This window comes from Dipodomys merriami, unplaced genomic scaffold (genome assembly GCF_024711535.1).
Source record: "Dipodomys merriami isolate MVZ:Mamm:240054 unplaced genomic scaffold, mDipMer1.0.p SCAF_44, whole genome shotgun sequence".
In the NCBI taxonomy this organism is placed as follows: Eukaryota; Metazoa; Chordata; class Mammalia; order Rodentia; family Heteromyidae; genus Dipodomys; species Dipodomys merriami.
This window is the reverse complement of record NW_027206002.1, coordinates 3,612,575-3,635,860: the sequence shown is the minus strand read 5'-3', so window position 1 is coordinate 3,635,860 and position 23,286 is coordinate 3,612,575. Positions and strand designations below refer to the sequence as shown.

Below are 23,286 nucleotides of genomic sequence, written 5' to 3'. Positions count from 1 at the left end.
ATCCAGACTGAGTCTGTGTGTAAGCATTCCTCAGTAAGTCACACCTACCAGGAGCTGTCTGCTAGGATGGAAAAGTATATAGGCTGCAAGTGGGTGTGGGCTTCTAATGGAGGCCAGGTGGGCTTCCTCTGGCTTGTCAGAATATGACAGAATATGACTGTCCTCTGAGGCTTTTCAGACAGGAAGAGGGGCCAGGAGTGCAGCCAGGTTGCAGACTGACCTAGAGCCCAGCATCGTCTCCTTTCATGAGCCTTGCTGAGCTTCTAAACTCCTTTAAAATTGATTGCTGATATCTCAAACTCAGAGACTTCAAAGCAAATCCAGATTTTTTTTTTTGTCTCCTTTCACAAATATGAAGGCCCACCAACATGGACCCTGTAGTCTGGAGACAGCCTGCCTGGAGTTCACTGTGCCCTCCTCTTCCATACTTCCACGTGGCTTTTCTTAGGGGAGCAAAATATTTCTTGGTTAAGAGTGTGAAAACAAAAGATAAGCCAAGAAGGCTGCCTGTTTCAAGGAAAAATGAGAGAGTACATATTTCCCTCTGGAAATGCAGACCGTTTCCGTGTTTAGTATTAGTACAGAATGCGTCTGTGTCTGGGAGAGAGGGACATTGTGAAATATACTGTCCTGGCCCTGAGAGCTACCTGAGTCCTTGCATAGCATAATGGGGGACCCTGAGGTTTGTGGGGGCTGACTTAAGGGTTGCATTTGGCCTGAGGCCCATGGCCAAAAGCATGTTGTCTGAGTGGTGCCTATGGGTTGTGGATGCACTGGGAGCCATAGCAACGGTTCACACTGAGGGAGGAAAGGGCAGTGATCTTCAAAAGGCCCACTCTGCATGGCCTTCATGCACATGTTCAATGTCTACCTGTCCTGCCAGCATCATCCATGACAGAAGCAGCCATACCTCCTTTCAATATGCTATAGCTTGCACCTGCACCTATAAAGCTGCAACCACCTGCAGCCTTCCCACATCTCCCCAGCCCAGCTAGCTCAGAAGGAGTGGGATAGCTATAGTTTTCCTTGCATTAACAGGTGGAATTAGCCCAGGTCATTTATGTTTTTGCAAAGCTCCATGGAGTTGCTTGGGGACCTGGAAGGGAAGCCGAGTTTGCCTCCATCTTCCAAGAGGTTTCACTGTAGGGTGAGGGTGAGCTAGGAGGGGCGTTCTTGCTTGTGTGCATGTATGTGTGTGAACACGTAAGCATATGAGTTGAATGTAAGCATGCCTGTGAATGTGCTGGCATGTGAGCAAGTGTGTGCATGTGGTAGCACATGTGTGTGCATGTCTGGATATGTGCATGTGAGAATTGTGTGAGGAGGAATTTAGAGTGCATGCATGGGTGTGAATATGAGCGTGTGTGTGTGTGTGTGTGTGTGTGTGTGTGTGTGTGTGTGTGTGTGTGTGTGTATGACAGATGATCGGTGATGGTGACAAAGGCCCTCAGGCTCATGTTGGGAGGTGACAGTACACAGATCCTGGCGATGGAAATGCTTGAGGAGTAAATGAAGGGACAAATGAATGAGCGGACTTTTAAGTTTGGAGGAGCAGAGAAGGAATGTGTCCCTCTGTGACCTGATGGAGGGCCAGTAGGTGGGGTGTCAGGCAGGGACTGTCTCAGCCAGAGGCCAAGCCGGACCTAAAAGAAGAGCAGGGTTTACTAGACAGAACGTGGTAGTCAAGATGAGGGGCCAGGTAAGAGAGAAGCTTGGTCTAGCTTCAGAGGTGGAAGAAGATGGCTAATGGGGGGGCAAGGGTCTTGGCACTTTGTCGGTCCCTTGGTTGGAGTTAGAGCAGGCATCTTCCTCAGACACTGTCACCTCATCCCATGCCATAAGCTCATTGCCAAGCTGGTACCTAGTAAGATGCTGATCCATTGCCAAAAGCTGCCTGGCAGGATCACATCAGCATTTAACCATGAGAAGGACCCCTAGTAGATTCCTAGGCTTGTCCTCGAAGCCCCTGTGAAGTCCTGAGTCGCTACGGCCTGTTGAAATGGTCCTGTACCATCCATCCTCTGCAGGATGGGAGACCTTATCTCTGCCTACTTCCCCTCCCTCCCCCAGTTCTCTGGGTAGCCCCAGGATTTGAGCTTAAAGCGTGTCCCCTCACCCTCCTTACATCTTGTTTGTTAGGAAAAGCCCTGGGAGGCTGGCCCGCAGATTAAATTCCCAGGACTCAGCACTTGCTCTGCCTTCTGATCTCCTCTAAATGGGGCTGATCAAATTAAGCCCCGTCAACACTATGGTCTGACAGCCGGCTTGGTGCCACATGGGGAGCACAGCAATGCCTCCAGGGCTTTGGGGGAGCAGGGAACCCCTGCCCTGCTCTCTTCCCCTGCAGCCAGGGGCCTTTCTCTGGCAAGATGCATCCTAAGGAGAGGGGCACGTAGTGGTCAATCTGGGTTAATCACTCCTACCTCCGGCCTTGCAGGCACCAAGTTTCCATGAGAAGACAAACAGGAGGTAAATTCAGCATCTTTACGTTGGGAACAAGGGCTCAGAGCTACATCTGCCTTGGGATGTCTGTGGCAGATCTGCAGAGCATACCCTGGGATTCACCCACGGGAGAGGCAGGCTCAAAGGAAGATGCTCACAGCCAGACTGCCCATGGAGGACAGGAGAGAAGCCAAGCAGCAGGCAGGAAGGCCAGACCTGGCTGTGTTCCAAGTAGGGGCCAGGTACAGCATGAAAAAGGCAGGTGGTTTGGGGGTCAGCCAGCCAGAAAAAAAGGAGGGACAAAGGGGTGGTTCCCAACACTTGCTGGGAGAGAGCAGAAGTGTTCTGCGTCCTAGGCCAAGCAAGCTATGAGTAGAGAACCAGAAGAGGGGACAGCCCAGGTGGCCTCCACACGACATTCCTCTCTGCAGATCCAAGACGCTGCTCACCCTGCCAGGTGTCCACCTTCCCCATCCCAGGAAGCACTGGGAAATGGGCAAATCCCATGTGTCTCCTGGACGATCAGTCAAGAAGCCATACTCCCCAGGGACCTTGAAAACAGGAGGAGTGATCCTACTGTCCAATCTACACTTCAGCTCGGAGTATCTGACAGTTCCCGTGAATCCAGACCTGGGGAGGGAGGGAGGAGAACTGAATGGTCTGTGAGGGCAATGGGTGGCCAAGTTTGCTCAATGCTGAAGCAGAAGCATTTTCCTGCCTCTCCCAGTGCCTGTCAAAGCTCCAGTTCCCAGATCCCTCACTTATTTTTACGGTGGCTCTCTGTGGGTGTTTATTGCCACCAGGTCATGATGGAAGTAGCTCTGGGACCAGTTCCCAGCATGACCAGGTGCCCTGGTGCCTTTAGCAGCTTCCCGTCTGCTCGGCCCCAGTGCAACTGCTTCTGAGGTCATCATCAGGATTCTGGGATGCACTGAACGAAGTTGAATGCTGAAGCCAGACAAGTGTGTGCCCCTTACCTACCTGACTGCTATTTCACCTGCCTGGGCTCGTTTTGGTTTTTTTTTTTTTTACCAGCTTAACAGGGAGGGAATTTTTGCAAAAGCCTTCTCCCCACCTCAACCTCCCACTTAGTCCATTTTCTGTTACTAATAACAGAATACTACAGGCTGGGTAAGTTAGAAAGCAAAGAGGTGTTTTTGAGCAAACAGTTCTAGTCCAAGGTCAAGGGGCCACATCTAGTGATGACCTTCTTGTCATAGAGTCCTGTGATTCAGGGCAACTTGTGGTGAAAGACCTAACCAAATTGGTTTCTATAGCAACCTGCTTCCAAGGTCACTCACTCACCCATCAACCCATGAGTTGGATGTAGATGAATGGCTGCATCCATGAGGACAGATCCCTATTCATCTCTTGAAGCCTCTACCTCTTAATATACAATCTTAGAATGAGAGTTCAGTCTCAACTGAGCATTGGAGGAGAAAAAAACCACCGACCACATCAGCATTGCTAAAGTCATCTTCATTGACATCAACAATGGGAACGTTTAACTGTCATGCTGCTCTTAAGTATCTAGAGAATACTTCCTCATAGGCAGGTATCTTGGGGGTACACGTGGCCCTTCTGAAGCATCACAGAATGCCCAGCACTAGCCAAGAGGAGCTGTGTGCTCAGCACCTCAGTGTGCCTGGCAGAAGACAACCCATTCACTCAGGACTAGGGAGTACCGGAGACCTCCTGCATGAGTTAGTACCCCACCCTACGGTGCCTTCACATGTTCTACTCGACTAACACCTTAATGAGTAAGAAGGGAAGTTGAGGTTGGCAGGTTTGGGGGATCCAGAGATTAAACAGGGCACCATCGATTCCTGTTGAAGGCATGGGTTAGGAGGTTTTAGAGACTCTTGGAGAAGGAGACATCCTTGTGGGGAAGAAGGAGACAGACCCATGTGTGCATGCAGGCACCAGCCCCCCAGTGGGGAGCAGATGGAGGAGGGTGGGGGACATTCAGAGGGTGAGATCCCCGATGTCCAGGAAGCTTGCAGATGTCCAAATCAGGGCCTCTGTTCACTGGGCTAGTAACAGAGACCCACTTCCCCTTATGAGGTGCTTTTATAAGCTGTGCACAGGCTGAAGCTCTGGCCATGTGGGGCTTTGCATCGTTGGCCACCAGCACCCCACTTACCAGTCGCAATCTTCCCCCACATTCGAAACGAAATCCCAGGGAATCCTCCCTTCTGTTGGGACCTGTGGGTGTCTATGTTTTGTTCTGAAGTTCACAGTAAATATTTTCATTAAACGATCTGTTAAGTCTCTCCATTGGCTCCCACCATCTGGCCGCTGTGTGTTGGGGAGCCGCTGTGCAAGAACTCAGGGCCAGTTCTCCCCACCCTGGGCCTGCTGCCCAGCACACAGGAAGTTTGGTGGTGCCCTGGAGCTTGATGCGGTCCCCAGGACCCTCTTTGGCTTCAGCACCTACTCATCCAGGGCACAGCCTCCTCGATTCTCTGCTGGCAGCCTCCCCAAGTCCCTGGAGGTCCCAGTAACCAGTTGCTCCAGAAGTCTTCAAGGATGAGGGTGGGTGGGCTGTAGAAGGTGCTGGAAAGTGGCACAGGGAACGTAGGAGAGCGTGAAGGAGCTTTGGCAGTTTCGCTGCTGGTGGTGGCAGAATGAGGTGGGAGGTTTGGAACCACCAGGTGACAGCAGGTCCCCGAGCCGTGCTGCAGGGAGAAGCTGGAGAAGCTCCCAGAAGTCCTGACATCCATCACAGCCCAGCCTGCTGGGACACAATCCCAATGGCTTTCACCCTTCCACTGGGACACTGTAGCATTCCATCCCGAGGACATGGATCAGGGGATTGAACCTGACCCTTGTCCCTGGACTTTAAGGCCACAGCTGCCTCTTTCTTCTCTCCACATGGCGGCCCCTCTACAAAGTGGGCTGTGTCAGCTCAGGCAGAAAGAGTGGCAGGTCTGATGCCTCTGGACACTCCAGAAGCTCTGGCAAAAACCAAACTGTGCTGTCTAGCTGAAGCCAATACATGTGATCATGTCCGTGTAGGAGCCTTGCTAGGATTGCTGCAGTTGCATGAGACAGAAAGCTAAGGGAACTGCATAGGCACCAAGAAGTTTAGGTCGAGATGTATTCGCTGTGACCTGATTATTACTCATGGGCAAGAGAAGAGACAGGTGTGGTGGGGACACCCACAGAACACTCCCTAGAGGTTAGAAGTGTGGTATCCCTGGGGCCTACCCAGCATCCCCTGCAGCTTCACGGAGCACACGCTGGCCTGCCAATCCAGGGGAGGTCTTCTGAAGGAAGGTCACCCCTTCCGTTGTAAACTCTCAAGATACTATCGCTATGTGACTGCAGATTCACCTAGAGAGGCTCATTAAGATAAAATATGTTTACGTAGGTGCATAATCAGGACAAGACAGGCTAGAGGCCTGTCTGGCAGCAGGCAGGCTCTTTGGAGGTACTGGAAGCAGTCTCCCGTGGGGACCATCAGCCCAGAGTCCCACTGGTGAGTTTTATTAAAAGGAGCTCATTATGATTATTTCATCCCAGCCTTTAGAACTTTATTACTGATTCTGAATTAATTTCTTGCAACTGCCACAGAAGGCTCATCCAGGGTGATTTTTATGACTCGAGGTGGAATGGAGGAGCAGTAGCAGCCGCCCTGCAGCTCAGTTCTGTCGTTTACCAAGGAATGGGGCTGCCCCTCAGACCCTCAAGCCCCAAGCTCACTTCACTGCCTAGAGCTTCCTTGGGGGAAACGTCCCCTGCCTCTTACTCTGGGATACTCCGCAGAAGATGCTCCACCAGGGCAGAGGGGTGAAGGGCACTGGATGGTGCCCCCAGATCTTCCTGGCCTGCTTGGCACCCACTTGCCCTCATTGAGCCACTGGGCTTTTGCCACCAGGTGACCCATCACTTCCCGGGTGCTTGTCCTGACCCCCTCCCCCTACACACACACACACACACACACACACACACACACACACACACACACACACACACACACACACACACACACACACACACACGCACACACACACACACAGAGGAAATGTTGGAGAAAAGGAAAAGGGGAAAGGAGGAAGGAATAGAAAGAGAGGCTGCGATAGACCAGAGATACTCTGTATTTTTAGGATATGGACCATAATGGGTTAAGCAATGTCCAGCCTGTCAGAAGGTATACTGGACTTCTACCATTTCCTATCATTTACTGATTTTACTTACTATCTTGACATCTGGCCAATTATTCACAATGTACCTCTCAATGAGTATCCGAGGTAATTAGCATTGAAGCAGAAGACAGGTTGAGTGGATGAGTCTCCAGGTCATGGGTTGAGTAACAAATGCTCTTCTGGGAGATAACAAAGGCGCTTCTGGAGAAATTGTGAGCTGTCCCCAGAGTCTTGGGAAATCCAAGGCTCTCCACAGTTGTAGACCTGGCATGGCTGAGGTGTGGATTGGATCCTTGAAAGCTCAAATATGGTCAGAGAAAAGGGTCTGGCCCTGTCCTCTGCTTCTAAGTGTGCTGTGGTCTTCCCCAGCTCTGGTATCATCCTGCAAGTCACATGTGTGTGCTGAGCAGAGCAGGAGAGGAGCAAGCCACAGCAGCACATGGTCAAGTCAAGCTCTCCTGGCTATTCTCTTCTTCAGCTAAACAACATAGGCCCCTGGAAGGGGGGGCGGTGTTGGTGATGTTTGAGCCTCTTGGGTTGCACTGCTACAGTGTGGCTCACTTGCCTTTCACATCTGGAATAGAACCGTCCCCTGTGGATCACATTTTAATCCTTCTTCCGGGGGATTATGTTGTCATTTCTTCTGTATTGGATCACTTGTTTGCTGTGTTGTGCCTCATAGCCGACTCTTTCCGGGTCACCTCGTTTTGTTTGCTGGAGCACATCCTTCAGTAGCTTTTTTAGAACAGGTGCTTGACAGGTACATGTTCTGGCAACTCATAGGTATAAAATGTCTTTGTTCCACTTTACTACTTGATTAAGAATTTGGACGTAGAATCACAGCCTTCAGAATTTTGAAGGCCTTGCTCCCTTGCGTTCCTGCTTCTGATGTTACTTTGACAAAGTTGAAGCCATTCTGACTTGAGTCCTCTGTGATCTCTTTTTGTCTCCTATAGACGTTTGTAGATTCTCCCGTGCCCTGAAATCTCACAATGCAGATCTGTTTTCCTCTACTGCGCTGGGTACTAACAGAACTCCTTCATTCTAGGAATGACACCTTCTAGTTACAGCCATTTTCTTGAATTATTTCATGAATAACCCTCCCCATCCCCCCCCCCCCCCATACACATACCCTTCTATTTTTTGGCAGGATTGGGTTTGATCTCGGGGCTTTCTGCTTGCTTTCTACCACTTTGTCCCTCCACTCATGCCTCCAGCCCTTTTTGCTTTTGTTGTTTTTCCTACTACGCCACCCCTCAAATGGGGGTAAGGATGAAGGCAAGGAGCCTTGTCCTCACTCTAAGTATAGACTGGCTATTGGAAGTGACAGAGCTTTGTCACCTGTGACACATGCAGTTGTTTCAGGGACCTGGAGGCCGTAGGGTCATTCCCAGGATGCCTCAGCCCCTTAGCTCAGGAGGACAGGCAGCAGCCTGGGTTTTGTGGGCCCACAGTTGAACTTGGCCACTGTGATCCAGCCATTCTCCCAGATGGCGATTGGTTGTGTTTCCCAGGCAGGAATTCGTCTTTTTCTATCTCGTCCTCTGCCCAATCTGTTGTGGACTTTGTTAGTCTTTCCTTTCCATGCTGAAGACTCTCAAACTGGAGATGGCTCTTGGAAACAGTTCCTGCTCTGTCATCCTTCACTCAGACATGAGAAAAGAGAGTTCCAGCTGCCATCTGGAAGGGGCCCCAGGCACAGGGAATACCTGGACAAAACACCTCTTCAATTACTCATTTAAAAGATGAGTCCTGGCTGGGCACTGGTGGCTCATGCCTGTAATCCTAACTACTAAGGAGGCCAGGGAAAGAAAGCCGATGAGACTCTGATTTCCAATAAGCTACTTTAAAAAGCTGGAAATGGAGCTGTGGCTCAAATGGTAGAGCATTCGCCTTGAGCAAAAGAAGCTCACGAACAACACGAAGGCCCTGAGTTCAAGCTTCAGGACCAGCACAAAAAAGTGGGGGTTCTTATAACCGATGCCTTCCCTTGCAGGGAACCTAAGCCTGCCAAGTTGTCATTGCTGGGGTCCTGGTTTTCTCTGTCCACTTGGCTTCTTGTTGGGGAGGCTGCACATGCAGGAAGGGGGCTGAGGAGCAGCATGGCTCCTGCTTCTACAGGAGAATGGCAAACTACATCTACAGTTCAGTACCCAGCCTGGCGCAGGGATGAAGGATGGATGGGGCAAGCTTTGGATCATTGTGGCTTACAGGACTAGGCTGTAACCTTATGAGAGCCTGCAGAAGAGGGCAGAATGGCTGCTCTTGGCTAGGAAGGAACTAGTAGAAGCCAGGCCAGAAGCCAAGTGCAGTGAACGGCCCCAAAGGCTAAGGGCAATGTCAAGGAGATCACTAAGAACCACACAGGAGCTGGCAGCTTGGCCAGCCCTCCTTGCAGCAGTAATCCCCTGAGAGATAGGCCTGGGCTTCAGAGTCAAGCTTATGGTGATGAAAACCAAGATGGTAGCCATGGCTGATGATGGTACCCATGGCTGGCCTGCCAGATGCTGTTGGCATGGAGGGTTCATGTGGTTCCAGTCCTGCTCCCCGTGTCCTAAGCAAGCCTAAGCATCCATGGACACAACTGCAGGGGCTGTCACCTGCCAGCTAACAGGGACCCTATCTTTCTGTCTTTACCTCCTGCTTTACCCCTGAGATTTGGGGCTTCTCTACAGTAGCTAGGCTTTAGGGTTGCAGGAATGTTCTAGATCATAATGTCCAAGACATCACCCCCCCCCCCTCAAATAATCATGCTGAGAATTTGTTGCCAACAATTTCTTTTTGTTGGACACGGGGCTTTGAACTCGGGCCTGAGCACTGTCTGTGAGTTTTTTTGCTCAAGGCTAGCATTCTATCACTTGAGCCACAGCACCATTCCTGGTGGTTAATTGGAAATAAGAGTCTCATGGACTTATGTGCCTGGGCTGACTTCAAACGGCAGTCCTCAGATCTCAGCCTTCTGAGTAGCTAGGATTATAGGCATGAGCCACGGACACCCAGCTGAAATGGGTATTTCTAAAGGATCTTTAGGAAGCTCTTTGGATTCAGTTCAGCTGAAAACCATGCTTGCTTGGCAGAAGTGCTTTGAGACATGACAAGCAGCCCAGGTCTGGCCTCAAAGTGGTCCCCACATCCCTTGCAGGGGATGTCTGGAGAGATCACTGCTCCAAGGCCTTTGGAGGGGACCAGAGGGGGTAGCCTGGCAACCCAGGCCTCATGTGCCCTATCTGTAAGTGTGGTCTCAGTTCATAGCCCTGGCTTACCTGAGGGCTATCCTCACCAATTCCTCAGGAGAACGTGGATATTCTAGATAGCTTTTAATGTTAACTCGCCTATGCTTCAAATATTATCACCCGCAAAAAGTATCTTAAAATGCTGCATGACTCTAAAGAGAGCCTTGGTGGTCTGGTTTTGTCCTGGCGGGGTGGGGGTGGGGAGACCCTTAGCTTAATAGAGGCAGAGGTCATGTCCAGCCTCTCCCCAGGGGAAGACTTTTCTATGGAAATTACCATCTTTCTGCTTCTCAAGGTGGTTCTGAAGGTGAGCTGTCCCTGCTCGTTGAAAATGCAAAGAAATAAATGTATAAAAATAGAGTAGCAATTCCTCAACCCCTCTGTCAGGTTTAAGTCCCCAGCATCTCCTCTGGGAGCAGCAGGGATGGCCCTGAATCATCTCCAGGCAGCTCAGCAGAGCCTCAGCTCTGCATGGATGATGTCCCTGTCCCTGTCTCTGGGATAGCCCTGGTAGTTGCTGCCATGTGTATGCAAGTGTACAAGTCCATTGCATGCACATGTGTGTGCAACTGTGGGAACACTGCATGCACATGTATGCAAGTGTGCAGATACATTGCATGCAGGCATTCATGTATGCATATGCAAATATGGTGCATTGCACATATACACGTGCACATGCACATTGGATGCACATGTGTGTACAAGTGTATGAGGGCATGTATACTCACATGTACAGAATGGGCCCAGGTCCTGCAGACCCCAGGAGGTATAAGTACTGAGGCAGCTTCTCTGCACCAGCTCATCACTCATCTCTGTTCCTCACCATCACTCCCCCCCCAACTTCTTGGTCTTGCCCACAGCCAAGCTTCAGGCTTGAATCTCTAACATGATAGTTAGTTTGTCTTGTCTGAGACAGTCAGAAGGATGTGAGGCGTTTGTTTGTGGCTAAGAATCAGCCACACTGGGGTTCCATCAGTCTCCACATCTGTAAAATGGGGACCAATATTCCTACCGAGGATATCTGTTATCTGAATGGGTGAGGAGGCATGCTAGTGGCTGGTGTGTAACACAGGACATGGAACCAGGTATCTCCATTCCCTTCAGTGGCTTGGCTCAGCCTTCCCAATGCTTTCTCAGGGCGAGAGTGTCTAGGATCATCAAGAAGATGCCACTGGACAACATGACCTGTGGCCTGGCCTGGCTCTGATAGAGATCGTGGCAGCAGGGTAGGGGTGAGCAGGGCTTCCAAGGTTCTGGTGTTGGATTTGGCAGGTAGAGGGTGATGTGGAGCTTCATCGGGGCTGATGGTCACTTGGTGAGTCTGCTGTCATCTCAGGCGGTGCTGGCCGGGGAGGGCTGGGCGCTGGAGCTCTGGCCCATGTTGAGCTCTGCACTCAGTGAGAAGTTGATGGAACTGATGGAATAGAAACACTATGGAGGTAGCAGGGACAGCATTCTGGGGCCCTGGTCCTGATGGGCATCCAGGCCCATCCTGGACCCTTCTGCTGAGCCTGCTTAGGCTCCATTCTCCTTCATGGCCAGTTTATAGCTGGAGGGCAATGTCTGCCCACATCAGCCTGTTAGGAGCTGTCACAAAATGGGCGCATGTTGGTCCCTGAAGTACTAAGTCAGCACTGGGGCAGACTCAGTCCACCAAAGTGGATAAGAAGCAGGCATTGGAGCTCCTGAACTCAAGTGAAAGACTGAGCAGAAAGTTCAAAGAGGATCCAGGCCAGAGACTCAATGGGCTGAATCTCAGCTTCCCCAGTTGTAACAGGCTGACAACAGATAGCCCATTGGGAGTGCTAAGCAGAGGCCCACTCTCTTCTCCTGTACCACCTCTATTCCTGGCACACCTGTTGCCATGCACCAGCCCTGGGCTCCCTAATGGCCATCCTGGTGCTGGGCTGAGTCTCAACCTCAGGCCACCACTGCCAGGGTTGTGGCTGGAGTTGAGCCTGGTGCTGAGGAAGGGGCTGGCCTTGATGCCATGGAGGAAGTGGTTTAGGGGCTGCCGATTCCAAGTGGCCTGTCTTTGTCAATACTGCCACTCTGGGTTTCAATGAGGTGATGGTTGGCCTGGCCAGGGCTGAGTTGCATCCTGCAATTTCGTTGTGCTGTGGTCTTCGAGGAGGTGCTAGGCTAGTGTCCTCTGCTTCTAGGAGCCTCCTGGGGAAACCTGGACAGCCTGAGCCGAGCCCTGGGTGTCCTGGAGGACCGCATCAATAGCTCTAGGCGGAGAACACGCAGGCATGTGACAGATGACGACTACAACATCGAGGTCCTGCTGGGCGTGGATGATTCTGTTGTCCAGTTCCACGGGAAGGAGCACGTGCAGAAGTACCTACTGACACTAATGAACATCGTAAGTAGAGCTGGCTGGGGCTTGGAGATGGATTGGGTGACAAGGGAAGGGGTGGGTGTAGATGGAACATTGGGGCCTGGGCAGGTCTGCAAGGGCCAAGGACCAGGGCTGGAGCAAGAATGAGAAGAACTGGTGGGTGAGATTCTTCAACACTTCCTGTGGCCAGCAACTTGGAGGCGCCCTGAGGGGAGAATACTGGTGGGAGAGAAGGCCAAGATGTGGCCCTGGGCGGAGCATTGTGAGGAAGGGGTGTGGTTTGTGGGCTGCAGGTAGACTGGAAATCCAGGCAGTTGGTAAGTTCTGAAATAGACTAAGGCTAATCAAATGGCCCAGGTCCATGTGGAGACAGGCAGGTGGACAGGAGAGAGAGATGGGCTGTGGACCCGCTGGGCAGTTCTGCTTTGCTGGACCTGGTGCTGAGCCCTTAGGCGCTATGAAAAGACACATTGGGGACAAAAGAGAGGATGTGAGGGCTGAGCACCGAAGAGCGACTGCCACCAACTTCACCATCCTCCCCTAGTCTGGGAGGAGTCATTGCCACCCCCAAATCCAACCTTCACAGTGAGACTGAAGAAGCCCTTTGCATGTGCAGAGAGCATTTTATTTTGAGGAATGTTCTTCATCTGCCCTTAATGTGGAAAATTAGCCTCATATTAATTTTAATGTAATAATAACAATATTAATAAAACCATCGAGAGCTCCATCATCGGAGTTCGCAGTATGTGGCCATGTGGGGCCTGTGCTCTGAGTCTCCAAGACAGGTTAGATGTAAAAGTCTTTGTCAGCCTTCAATTCTTTCCTGAAGCCTCTACTACCTTCCTACCCAGTGGGGAAATAATGCTGGTCCTTCACATCTACAAGTGTGGTATGTTCATCCTCTTTCACTAGAGAAACCACCATCCAGTTTTGCATCTTCCATTCCCACCAACAAGGCCCGGGGGCTCTGATTTCTTCACAGCCCTGCAGTGCTTGTTTATTTATTACGGTAACCATCTGGGTGGGGAATTTGTAATTAATCAGTGCTTAGACGTAAATTGCCAGTGTGGCCAGTGGCAGTTGTGAGGGGAGGGTACCATTCAGGAAGATCGGTACATGGTGCCCTCTTCTGAACTTGAACTTCGCCACTGTGAACTTGAACTTCACCACCACCACAGCCCTGAGTGTGTGGCACCTCAAGCCACAGCCCACATGGCCCTCTAAGGCTTGGCCAATGGCTCTTGTCAGCCCACAGATCGCAGGCATATGTGGTCGTCACGAGCCAGTCCTGACTGCTCGCCTCATAGAGCAGGATTGGGCTGTGAAAGCCACCAGGCCAGCGCCAGGACTCAGAGCCTGGCCATAGAGCCCCTGGGGAAGGTGAACCCTGGGTCTGTTGATAATGATGTTGTTCCATAGACTGTGTGAATTCTAAAGAAATGACATTTGATGCAGAACATCAACATTCTACAAAGCCACCAAGGACCAACAGTTGCCTTTAGAAGGAAAAAAAAATACAGACACTAACACTTCATCCAGGGTTGCCGTTCTTGATAACTCCCCCCACCCCTTTGTCTGTATAAGTCTCTACAGTGTAGGAGGACAGTGACAGGTCACCCAGAGCCAGTTGGGCATAGTTTCATCAGAACACTGTTCACCTGGTGTCAATAGAAGCAATAATAGATCAGCAGATCATTCAGGGGGAAAAAAAATTAATCACCTACTACTCACAGACTGATTAAAAATCCAGTGCAAAATTAAAGTTTTGAGATTAAGAAGAAGGTTCATCTCCAGGATCCAAAAGTTTTGCAAGGAACATACTACTGAATAGGGAACATTGTAATCAATACTGATTTTCTTTATCTTGTGTCACTGATTTAAAAAAATAATCATAATAAAAACCCTTAGGTGTTAAGTGACAGGGAATCTAAAAATTGATGCTAATTCTCAGAGTGCTTTTGGGGACTACAGTATCACACAGGCATTGGGAGATCCTTGTCTTATTTTTTGTGTGTGTGCGCATGTGTTGCAGGGGTGGAAGGTACTGGGACTTGAACTTTGGACCTCAAGCTTTCACTTGGCTTTTTTCACTCAAGGCTGGCATTCTACCATGTGAGCCACACATCTCTGCTTTTCTAACTTTTCATTGGTTAAATTTGAGATGAGAGTCTCATGGATTTGTCTGCCCAGGCCTCAGGCTTCAAACTACAATAACAGTTAACTCCATTCAGAGAAGCTCTCGTATGTCGTCCCCCTGGCTTTGATTATTCAGACTCCCCATTGAACCGGACTCTCTACCCTGAGTGTCTGTTCCGGCCGCCATTTTGTATGAAGGCATTGCCCCAGGAAAGTTATTGCCAGTCAACCATGTCCAGTGACGACACTCCTCCTCCCTTACGTGAAAGCAAATTTCTGAATCTTGAATTCACAACCGAACAGGAAAATGCCAGGACTATCTGGACCAAGTCGTCTTCTGAGTCAAACATGTCCCTTGCACAGAGAGTCTGAAAGTCTGATACCTTTTGGAAATGAAAAGTGTGGGTTTAAGAATTGCCTTGCAAAACCCAAAGTGCCAAGAGATCAAGGAGCTAGAAGACAGGGAACCCTGGGAAATACGAATAGCACTGAAATCCACCTTGATTGTATTCCATCTACAAATGAGGGATTTGCAGTAGTGTGGAGGATTCTTACTTTAATATTTTTGCTGGAACCTTCTATCCTGCCTTATACTATACTTTGGAAAAAATATTATATATGTTTCATTTCTTGTAAAAAAATCTACACAGCATTTCTGCCTATACATGTTGCATTTAATAATGTCAAAAGTGAGGGGGAAAGGCAGGCATAGTGGCTCACATCTGTAATCCTCACCACTAAAGAGGCAAAAATCTCAGGATCATAAGTTGAAGCCCAGGCAGAAAAGTCCTCAAGACTCCATCTCTAATAAATCAGCAAATAAGCCAGACTGGAGACATAGCTCGAGTGGTAGAGCATCAGCCAGGAGCAAACAAAGCACTCTGCCATTTGAGCCATGCTCTTAGCCTTTTGTTTTTATTCTTTTTTTTTTTTTTTTGAGACAGAATATTACATTATTTTTGCTTGGGCTGGCTTCCAACTTGCGGCTCTCCTACCCTTGTCTCCAAAGTAGCTGGGATTATAAGCCTACACTACTATGCTCAGCCATGTGCTCTACTTTTATACACTTGGCAGCAAAATAGGATTGTTTACAGCAGCAGCCCGCATGAGCTGAGTGATGTGTTATAGTACCACATTAGGGCGGTACGATGACACTAGATGGCAGGAATTTACCTGCTCCATTATCATCATTGGGGATCATTCTCACGCATTCAGCCTGTCTTGCTAATCCTTTTCATGGCACATGATGATTGTATGTTTACCTGTGAATTTTTTTTAAGTGAAATCTTTGCCAAGACTTCAAGGAATGTAAAACCTGCACCCGAGGCACATGCTTCCTTCGTGCCTTCTATAGCGTTTCACGGAAGCACTCATTTCCAACCTCTTCCCCGAGAAGCCTAAGGCCTCTGTATGTTGCTGAGATCTCACAAAGACCCAGCAGTCAACACACTCAAGTTCGAATCCTCCTGGCAAACCTCGCCTCTGCTGAACTCAGTTTCCTCATTTTTAGACTGAGGCCTTTTCCTCCTCACACACACTCCTAACTTCTACAAAGACCTGCACAGTTTCCCTTGCCACACACACACACACACACACAATGGCAGAGTGAGAAAAGAGATTTTTGGGACGCTAAACAGTCTCTCCCAGCTGTATTAACTGTTTGTGTTCTGGAAGAATTCCTAAGCCCCCACAACACCTCTTGTGAGAGGATGGACGTGCTCCTTAGGTCTGCCCAGGACATGGGGGTACAGGGGTCTCTTTTCTTCACAGCCCAGGCCAACCCTTTGCCTCCTCCCAGCCCGAGGACGGTCCCCTGTGCAGTATGTTCTGGAACGATTTCCTGTTGAATGAATGATTTCTCTTGGTGCCAAGACTCAAGATATTTTCCCTCTTTTTCTTTTCTAATTTAATCCAGAAATTGGCCTTGACTTACCAAAGTCTTGCCAGGGTTTGCAAACAATCAGGAGGCATCTGGGCTCAATTGCTCACCAACTTTCAAGAATGTTGGGGCCACGTGGTGGTGGTGGCGGCGGTGGCGGCGACCACGGCAGCAGCAGGGGACAGCAGAGTCAGGACGAAATGTTTTCTGCTGGTCACGGGGAGGAAGAATTCTCACGAACTGCAAACCAGCCAGGCAGGAGGTGTCATGGCTGCCCTCCACCCCCCAGTCCTCAGTCAGGTGTCCTTGTAAGGACACCTCTGAAACTGGACACAGGAACTTGGGGAATTTGGGATTGGCCACAGCTTAGGGCTGTGAGCAAAGTTTCCTTCTCCCCCATGACAGTATCCCAGCATCAGGCCACCAGGGTCTCCCTTGGCTCTCGTCTGTTCCCCATGCTTGTCCCTGCAAGCCCTCCTCCATGTGTCACCAGGAGATACAAATGTGGGGGCCAGTGCTGTGTGTGTGTGTGTGTGTGTGTGTGTGTGTGTGTGTGTATCTGGCATTGCATTCAGCTCAGGTGCCGAGGGGAGCCAGATGGCAGTGAACACCGTGGGGGGGGAAGAAGGGGGGGGTAATATGGGGACTCTAGGGATTGGCTCCAACTAGGGCATCAGGAGAGGCCACGCCCCCAAGAGGTTCTGCGGTGCTCCATGCCCACTTGTGGTCTCGTTAGGTCTAAGCAAGGCCCCGCCGGTGCCAGAAAAGCAAAGATGGAAATCCAATTTCCATGGGAAATCTAATTATTTCTCCATGCGGGCCACAAATGGAAATGAACCCCACGCTGCCCAGGTGAATGAGCGCGCAGCCAGCCTCAGGATGAGTCTGGCCTGTAGGTGACCCATGGTTTCTTCCAGCCTAGAAGACCAGAGGCAATTGCCTGCTCTGACATGCTGCTGTGCCCAGGGAGAGGAGTGGTTAATGCCATGTCTAGAAGTTTCTGTAAACATCAGAGAAGGGCCTGACAGGTGCTGGCTACCTAGAGGGGCCTCCTGAAACTGTGATCTGTCCCGCAGAACCCCTGGCTCACATAACCCCATTCTGGGTCCTGTTCAGGCAAGGGTGGATGCAGTGGGGGGGGGGGGGGAGGGAGGCAGGGTGAGGACAATAATTCACTTCTATCACCTGCTGATCTCACAAGGGAAGGGTGACTGGGGTACCTGGGTCAGGGGAAGCTCTTCAGATGAGGGCTACGGCAGCTGCCTCCCACAAAGGGTCCTGGGTGGCAGGAAAGCATGTGCAAAGGTCCAGTGGCATCTCGCAGTAACATGGGTCAGACCTGGCTGGAGTTGAGGATTTTGAGGAAGGGAAGGAAGGAGATGAGGTTGGCTTGGCATCTAACAATGTAGAAACGCATCTCTGGAGAAATTGAGGGCTGGGGTAAAGCCCTTGGATTACTGAGAGCACATATCCCCAGAAAGGAGAAACTGATGCCGGTCGGGTTGTTGTATACGCTCTGCAGGGAGAGAGACCAGGATGTCTCTGTATTGCCTGGTGGCCTAGCGAGGTTCCCTTTCGGGGCGTGGCCAGCCAGGCTCAGAGAGGTTGGACAGAGGCCTGTGGCTAGGCCAGGCAGGTGGGACCCGAGTAGGTGGGGGATGGGTGGGGGATGGGCAGGCACATTCTCATCTCCACCCTCTCTGACCTCTCCCCTCCTCCCTGCAGTCTCTAACCATACCCAGGGACCTCTCCATCTACTATGTGTTTAGGGACTGAGCACCGTCCCTGACCTTTTCCTTCTCTTCTCTTCTCTTCTCTTTTCTTTCTTTCTTTCTTTTTTTCTTTTTTGGAGATAAGAGTTTCACAGACTTTCCTGGCTGGGCTGCAGCTTGGGCTGGCTTCTAACCTCGATCCTCCAGTCTCAGCCTCCTGTGAGGCGAGGATGACAGGTCTGAGCCACTCCGTACAGACTTGGTGAGCATGGTGCCCGATGCAGTGAGCTGTGAGCGCCCTCGTGGAGCTCATGGATGGCCCATGGACCAGAGATGCTGGAACATTCTGAAATGGGGGCCACAGGCCAATTTTGCTTCTGTCTCTTCTTATGGACATCTGTCCCCTGGCTTCTCGCCGTCTTCCTTGCTCCTCAGTGAAGGCTCCTGACAGCTGATGCGCACAAGCCTGGGAGTTGTCAGTCCTTGGCATTCCGTCCCCTGGGGAGCTGACAGTTGTCAGAACAAGAGGGAGAGTCCCCGGAGGATGGACCAGGAGGCCGGGGCTCCGTGACAGCTTGAGGTAGCCCGGGAGCTCATCTCTCGTGTGGATTCCAGCGAGGATGTGACAGCCGAGTCAGGAAACACGTGCGCTTGCGCTGTCACCCCCTCCTCATTCTCCATCTCTGAGGGTCCCTCTCGGGCTACTCCCTGAGTTGAGTGACAGTCGAGTGATGTGTCTTCGAAGCTCTAGGGGTTCACACAAAGACACCGTCTCTTAAGTTTTCAAACCAGAGAGGGTCTGCCTATCTCATTTTTCCAGGCGTAATACCTCACAACAGCTTGGCACATAGTAGGTGCTCAATAAATCCCCTCCCCACCACCACCACACACACACTCCCTTTTTTGGGCTTTTGCATTTGCTAAACAAAGTGCTTTTCCTCTTGTGCCATACCCTCAGCCCTTTTTTCCTTTTCCTTTCCGTTTGTTCATCAGCTTCTCACTCTCAGCAAATGTTTCCAGTGCAAGCATCCTCAGGACCCTCACTGCCATTTTCTTTTGGGGGGAGTCTTCAGGGAAGATCCTCTCTCCCTAGCTTGGCTGATTAGCTGGGGTTGCCTCTCATTGTCCAGTGCTCAGTCAAGAGAGCAAGCCTTTCTAGAAGGTCGGGCATTCTCTCCCAGGGAACCGCACCAGCTGCTACACACACACACACACACACACACACACACACAAACACACACACACACACACACACACACACACACACACACACAGCCTCCCCCAGCATGGAACCCCAGGTCCCCCCTACCAGGGTCCCATCTGCACCCATTTTCCTGACTTTGGCAGAGGGGGAACCCCCTGCCCAGCTGCCTCAGGTCACTCCCTCTGGGGACTGGCATTCGTGCCCCCTCTCCCCCTCTCCCCCCCCCCCAGTGGCACAGAGCCAGCAGCAAGGCAAACTTTTCCATTGTCAAGCTGAGCCTCCTCCTTGCTTATTGTCTATTCTGCAGCAGAATCTTGGCTGCATCTTTGCATAAGCGAAAGGCGAATTACAATGTGTTTCCCCCCACGCCTGAGTCCTTGGCCTCGCTCCCACATGCACCGAGAAGGGCTGCGGCTTTGAACCTTTTCCCCAAGGTTTAAAGATTCCAGGATCAATTTCTCAGACAGGCTCAAGGACGTTGTCCTTGCGCGTCCCTTCCCCCTGCTGTCTGGGCCGAGGACGGCAGCTTCTCCCCAGCACATAGGCCCTGTGGAAGGGCAGGGCAGGAGGGCAGAGGGATGCTGGGAGTATGGGACAGAGAACATAACTAGAAACCTTTGTGTTACCAAGAAAGGCAGGCCCATGCTGACCTTTAGAACCCTCCAAAGTCATCCATTCACTCATTCATCGGTTCATCCAACAGTTCCTAAATGAACACCTACTCTGGGGTAGATTTTGCTGGGGATAGGGGAGGTAAGGCAAGTGCAAAGGCCCTGAGGTAGGGATAGGCCCACTAGGCAGAGAAGAGCCTAGAAGAGGCAGCAAGGCTGGCTCTTCCTTGCCTTGAGGTCCTGGAAAGGCATTACAGTTTTACTCCCAAGTGCCAGAAGAAGGCCCTGGAATAGGGAGGGTCTAAACCAGGAGTAAATGCCTTTGTCCTTCGAAACATTTTCACTACTACTGCTTTCTGTCTTCGAGTGCTCTCCAGACACTTAAGGAATTTGGGGCCTGGAGAAGGGAGTGTGGGAATTCCAGGCATGAGCCATTGCGCAATGGCAGGAGAAGAGGCTACAGGCTTTGGAGGAAGGCCCACAGAGCGGAGCGACTGAGCCTGGCCGTCAGGAGTCGTCCGAAGTCAGGGCTCCCTGCTGGAGAGAAGCTAAAGTGGGAGATGGAGAAGCCAGCCAGGCCTGGCTTGGAGAGGGCACTGGGAAGCCATGGAGGGTCTTAGGCAGAGGAAGGAGGCAGTGGTTTTGGAACGGAGAGGGACAGACCCAACCAAGGCAGGAAGGTCTGGGGAGCTGTGCCAAGCTTTTCCACACAGGAACGCTTAGATCAAAGCTAAGCCCTGGGTCACGGCTTCCATGGCTGTGACCAAACACCTGCCCCTTGTTTGGCTTCCGGGTCCAATCCGTGTTCCACCTGACTCTGTTGCTTTGGGCCTCCCATGCTGAGGAAAGCAGAGCGACTCACCTCATGGCTACTGATGGGAAGTGGCTAGGGCTGCCCACCCCTAAAGACCTAACTTCCTCCCGCTAAGCCCCGCCTTCTGAGGGCTCCATCACCTTCCCAATGGTGCTATAGGCTGCGATCCAAACCGTAACGTCCAATCTCAGGCTCAAGCCTGGTTCTAATTGCTTGGACTGGAATCAGCGAATACCACCAGGCAGGGGAGCTTATGTAACAGAAGTTTCCTTCACACATTTCTGAAACTGGGAATTCCAAGATCAAGGTTGCCAGCTAATTTGTTTTCCCCCCTGGGGATGGGGGGAGCACCTTTAGCATTTACAGATGGTCACTTTCCTCGCCGTGTCCTCATTTGGACAGAGTGAGGGGGTGGGGAGAAATTGAAGCAAGGAAGCCTCAGGGTAGCTCCAAGCCCAGGGCTCACCTGGCCCATGTGCTGGACAGGCTGTGTGGTGGAGGTGTAGCAGGGTGGGAGCACTTTAAAAAAAATTTTTTTTTGTTACCATGGACCTCACGGACATCTGGAGAAGCCAGTGGACACCTGCTCCGAGTCATGTTTAATTTTTCTTTAAAAGCCCCTAAAAATAAAATAACACTGAGATACAAGGGACACAAATGGCAGAGTCACACCTATGGGAGCAGAATGGAGACCTTCTGTAGTGGTTCGTGCCTATAATCCTAGCTACTCAGACAGGGGGTGATGGCCACAAAGGTGAGGGCCAGAGGAGGATGATCAAGAGAAAGATCAGCAAGAAGCTAAGGGTCCTGTCAGGTTTGTAAAAGCATGGACCAGGGAACAAGATGGGCAGGAGGGTGTTTAATTGAAGCTGGTTTAATTGAAGCATCATTCTGGTTGTCTTTTAGGTCAATGAAATCTATCACGACGAGTCTTTGGGTGCCCACATTAATGTCGTTCTGGTGCGGATTATCCTGCTGAGCCATGCAAAGGTGAGTGAGCCTCCCAAAGCCAGGCCCTGCCGGCAACACTGCACACCACACCACAGCGCCACCTCAGCCTCTCACTGCACATCTGTGGTTCTGTGTACCCGAGCCACCTCCATGCCCTGTGGCCCTTCCCCTTGACTTCTTGTTTATCGTTCTTCAACACATATAAAGATGCCATCAGTCTGTGGGTGTGGTGGCTCACGCCTGTAATCCTAGCTACTCAGGAGGCCGAGATATGAAGATCACGGTTCAAAGCCAGCTTGGGCAAGAAAATCCGCGAGACTCTTAATCTCCAATGAATCACCAGAAAACTGGAAGTGGGGCTGCAGCTCAAACAGTAGAACCCTAGTGTTGAGCAGAAAAGCTCAGAGACAACACCCAGGCTCTGAGTTCAAGTCCCACAACCAAGGGTGGGGGGGAGAAGAGCAATTGTGTAGGATTCATTGTTTACCAGAGAAGCTCTGCAACCTCTCTGTCTACCATACTTAGCAGAGGAAGGCTTCTTAAAGAGCTGGTCCTTTGCAGTCTGGGTGTGGAGCTGGCCTTCCAAGAGCCATTTTCTTTTCCTTTTCTCAGGAACCGCTGCAGGTAATGTCATTTTAGATCCACACTGGAGCAGGGGCTCTGTGCCTGGCTGTGGGCTCTGCTTGATTCAGCCAGTGCAGTTCAGAGCTGCAGGCTGAGCAGCAGTATCTGTGGGAAAGGAAGACAGGACAGAGGGAAGCTGCTCACACACTGGGGCTCAGCTGACGCAGGAAAGGGGCAGTTAGTGGAAGGTAAATGCCAAGGTCCAAAGAACCCCTCTCTCCTGGACCCCATTTCTAACCTACTGTAGACCAATTTCCAATCAAATATTAGAAAAGGCAACGGTGACAACACACAAGCCATAAATTTTTTTAAAAAGTTTCTTCAGTGGGTGCTGGTGGCTCTTGCATGTTGTCCTAGCTACTTAGGAAGTTGAGATCTGAGGTTCACAGTTCAAAGCCAGCTTGGGTAGGAAAAATCTATAAGACTTCTTTCCAAGTAACCATGTAAAAGCCAGCAGTGGAGCTGTGGCTCAAGTGGTAGAGTGCTAGCCTTGAGCACAAAAGCTCAGGGACAGCATCCAGGCCCTGAATTCAAGCCCCAGGACCAGCACCCAAAAAAAAAAAATCCCTGTTCTTTTTTTTTATGACTAAATTCCATAAATTTCATTAAAAAAAAAACACACCTGTAATCCTAGCTACTCAGGAGGCTGAGATCTGAGGATCGCAGCTCAAAGCCAGCCCAGGCAGGAAAGATGGTGAAACTCTGTATCTCCAGCAAACCACCAGAAAACAGGAAATGGCACTGTGAAGCTGAGGAACAGTGTCCAGGCCTAGAGTTCAAGCCCCACTTTCTCCAGTTGCTTTTGCATCTGAAAGTTTCACATTTCTGTACTCTATATTGCATAGCTCAACTTCTAGGAGGGCCTAGGCTTTTGGAATCCCTTGAGGATATCGTAGATGGAGAGGGGAGCCTAGAACCCCTGGAGCAGCCCACCAGGGTGAGGTCCTTGGTTCTTAAGCAGATGCTCTGGTTTCTCTGTTCTGCCTGGGCCTAGGCCTGAACCTAGAGGACCCTGCGTTCCTCAAGTGTGCAAGCAAGGAATGAGATACTACTGTCAACATCATGGAGGAGACAAGAGAAAGTAGGGTGTGACCCTGAGTCAGGGTGGCCAGATGAGTGACACCCCAGCAGATACCTCAGGGGAGACAGGTCCAGCATTCCTTAGTGAATGGGCTCGTCGTGGCCGGTGAG

At 50.9% G+C, this 23,286-nt stretch overlaps 1 protein-coding gene across 1 annotated transcript in view; it reads left to right on the top strand.

The window, feature by feature from the left end:
* Adamts2 (ADAM metallopeptidase with thrombospondin type 1 motif 2) overlaps nt 1–23,286 on the top strand; it is a 154,933-nt gene that overhangs the window by 98,493 nt on the left and 33,154 nt on the right. Inside the window, exons 4-5 of the mRNA XM_069993809.1 lie at nt 11,986–12,188; nt 21,427–21,510. Of these exons, the coding sequence (XP_069849910.1) occupies nt 11,986–12,188; nt 21,427–21,510 (287 nt within the window). The remainder of the gene's footprint in view (nt 1–11,985; nt 12,189–21,426; nt 21,511–23,286) is intronic.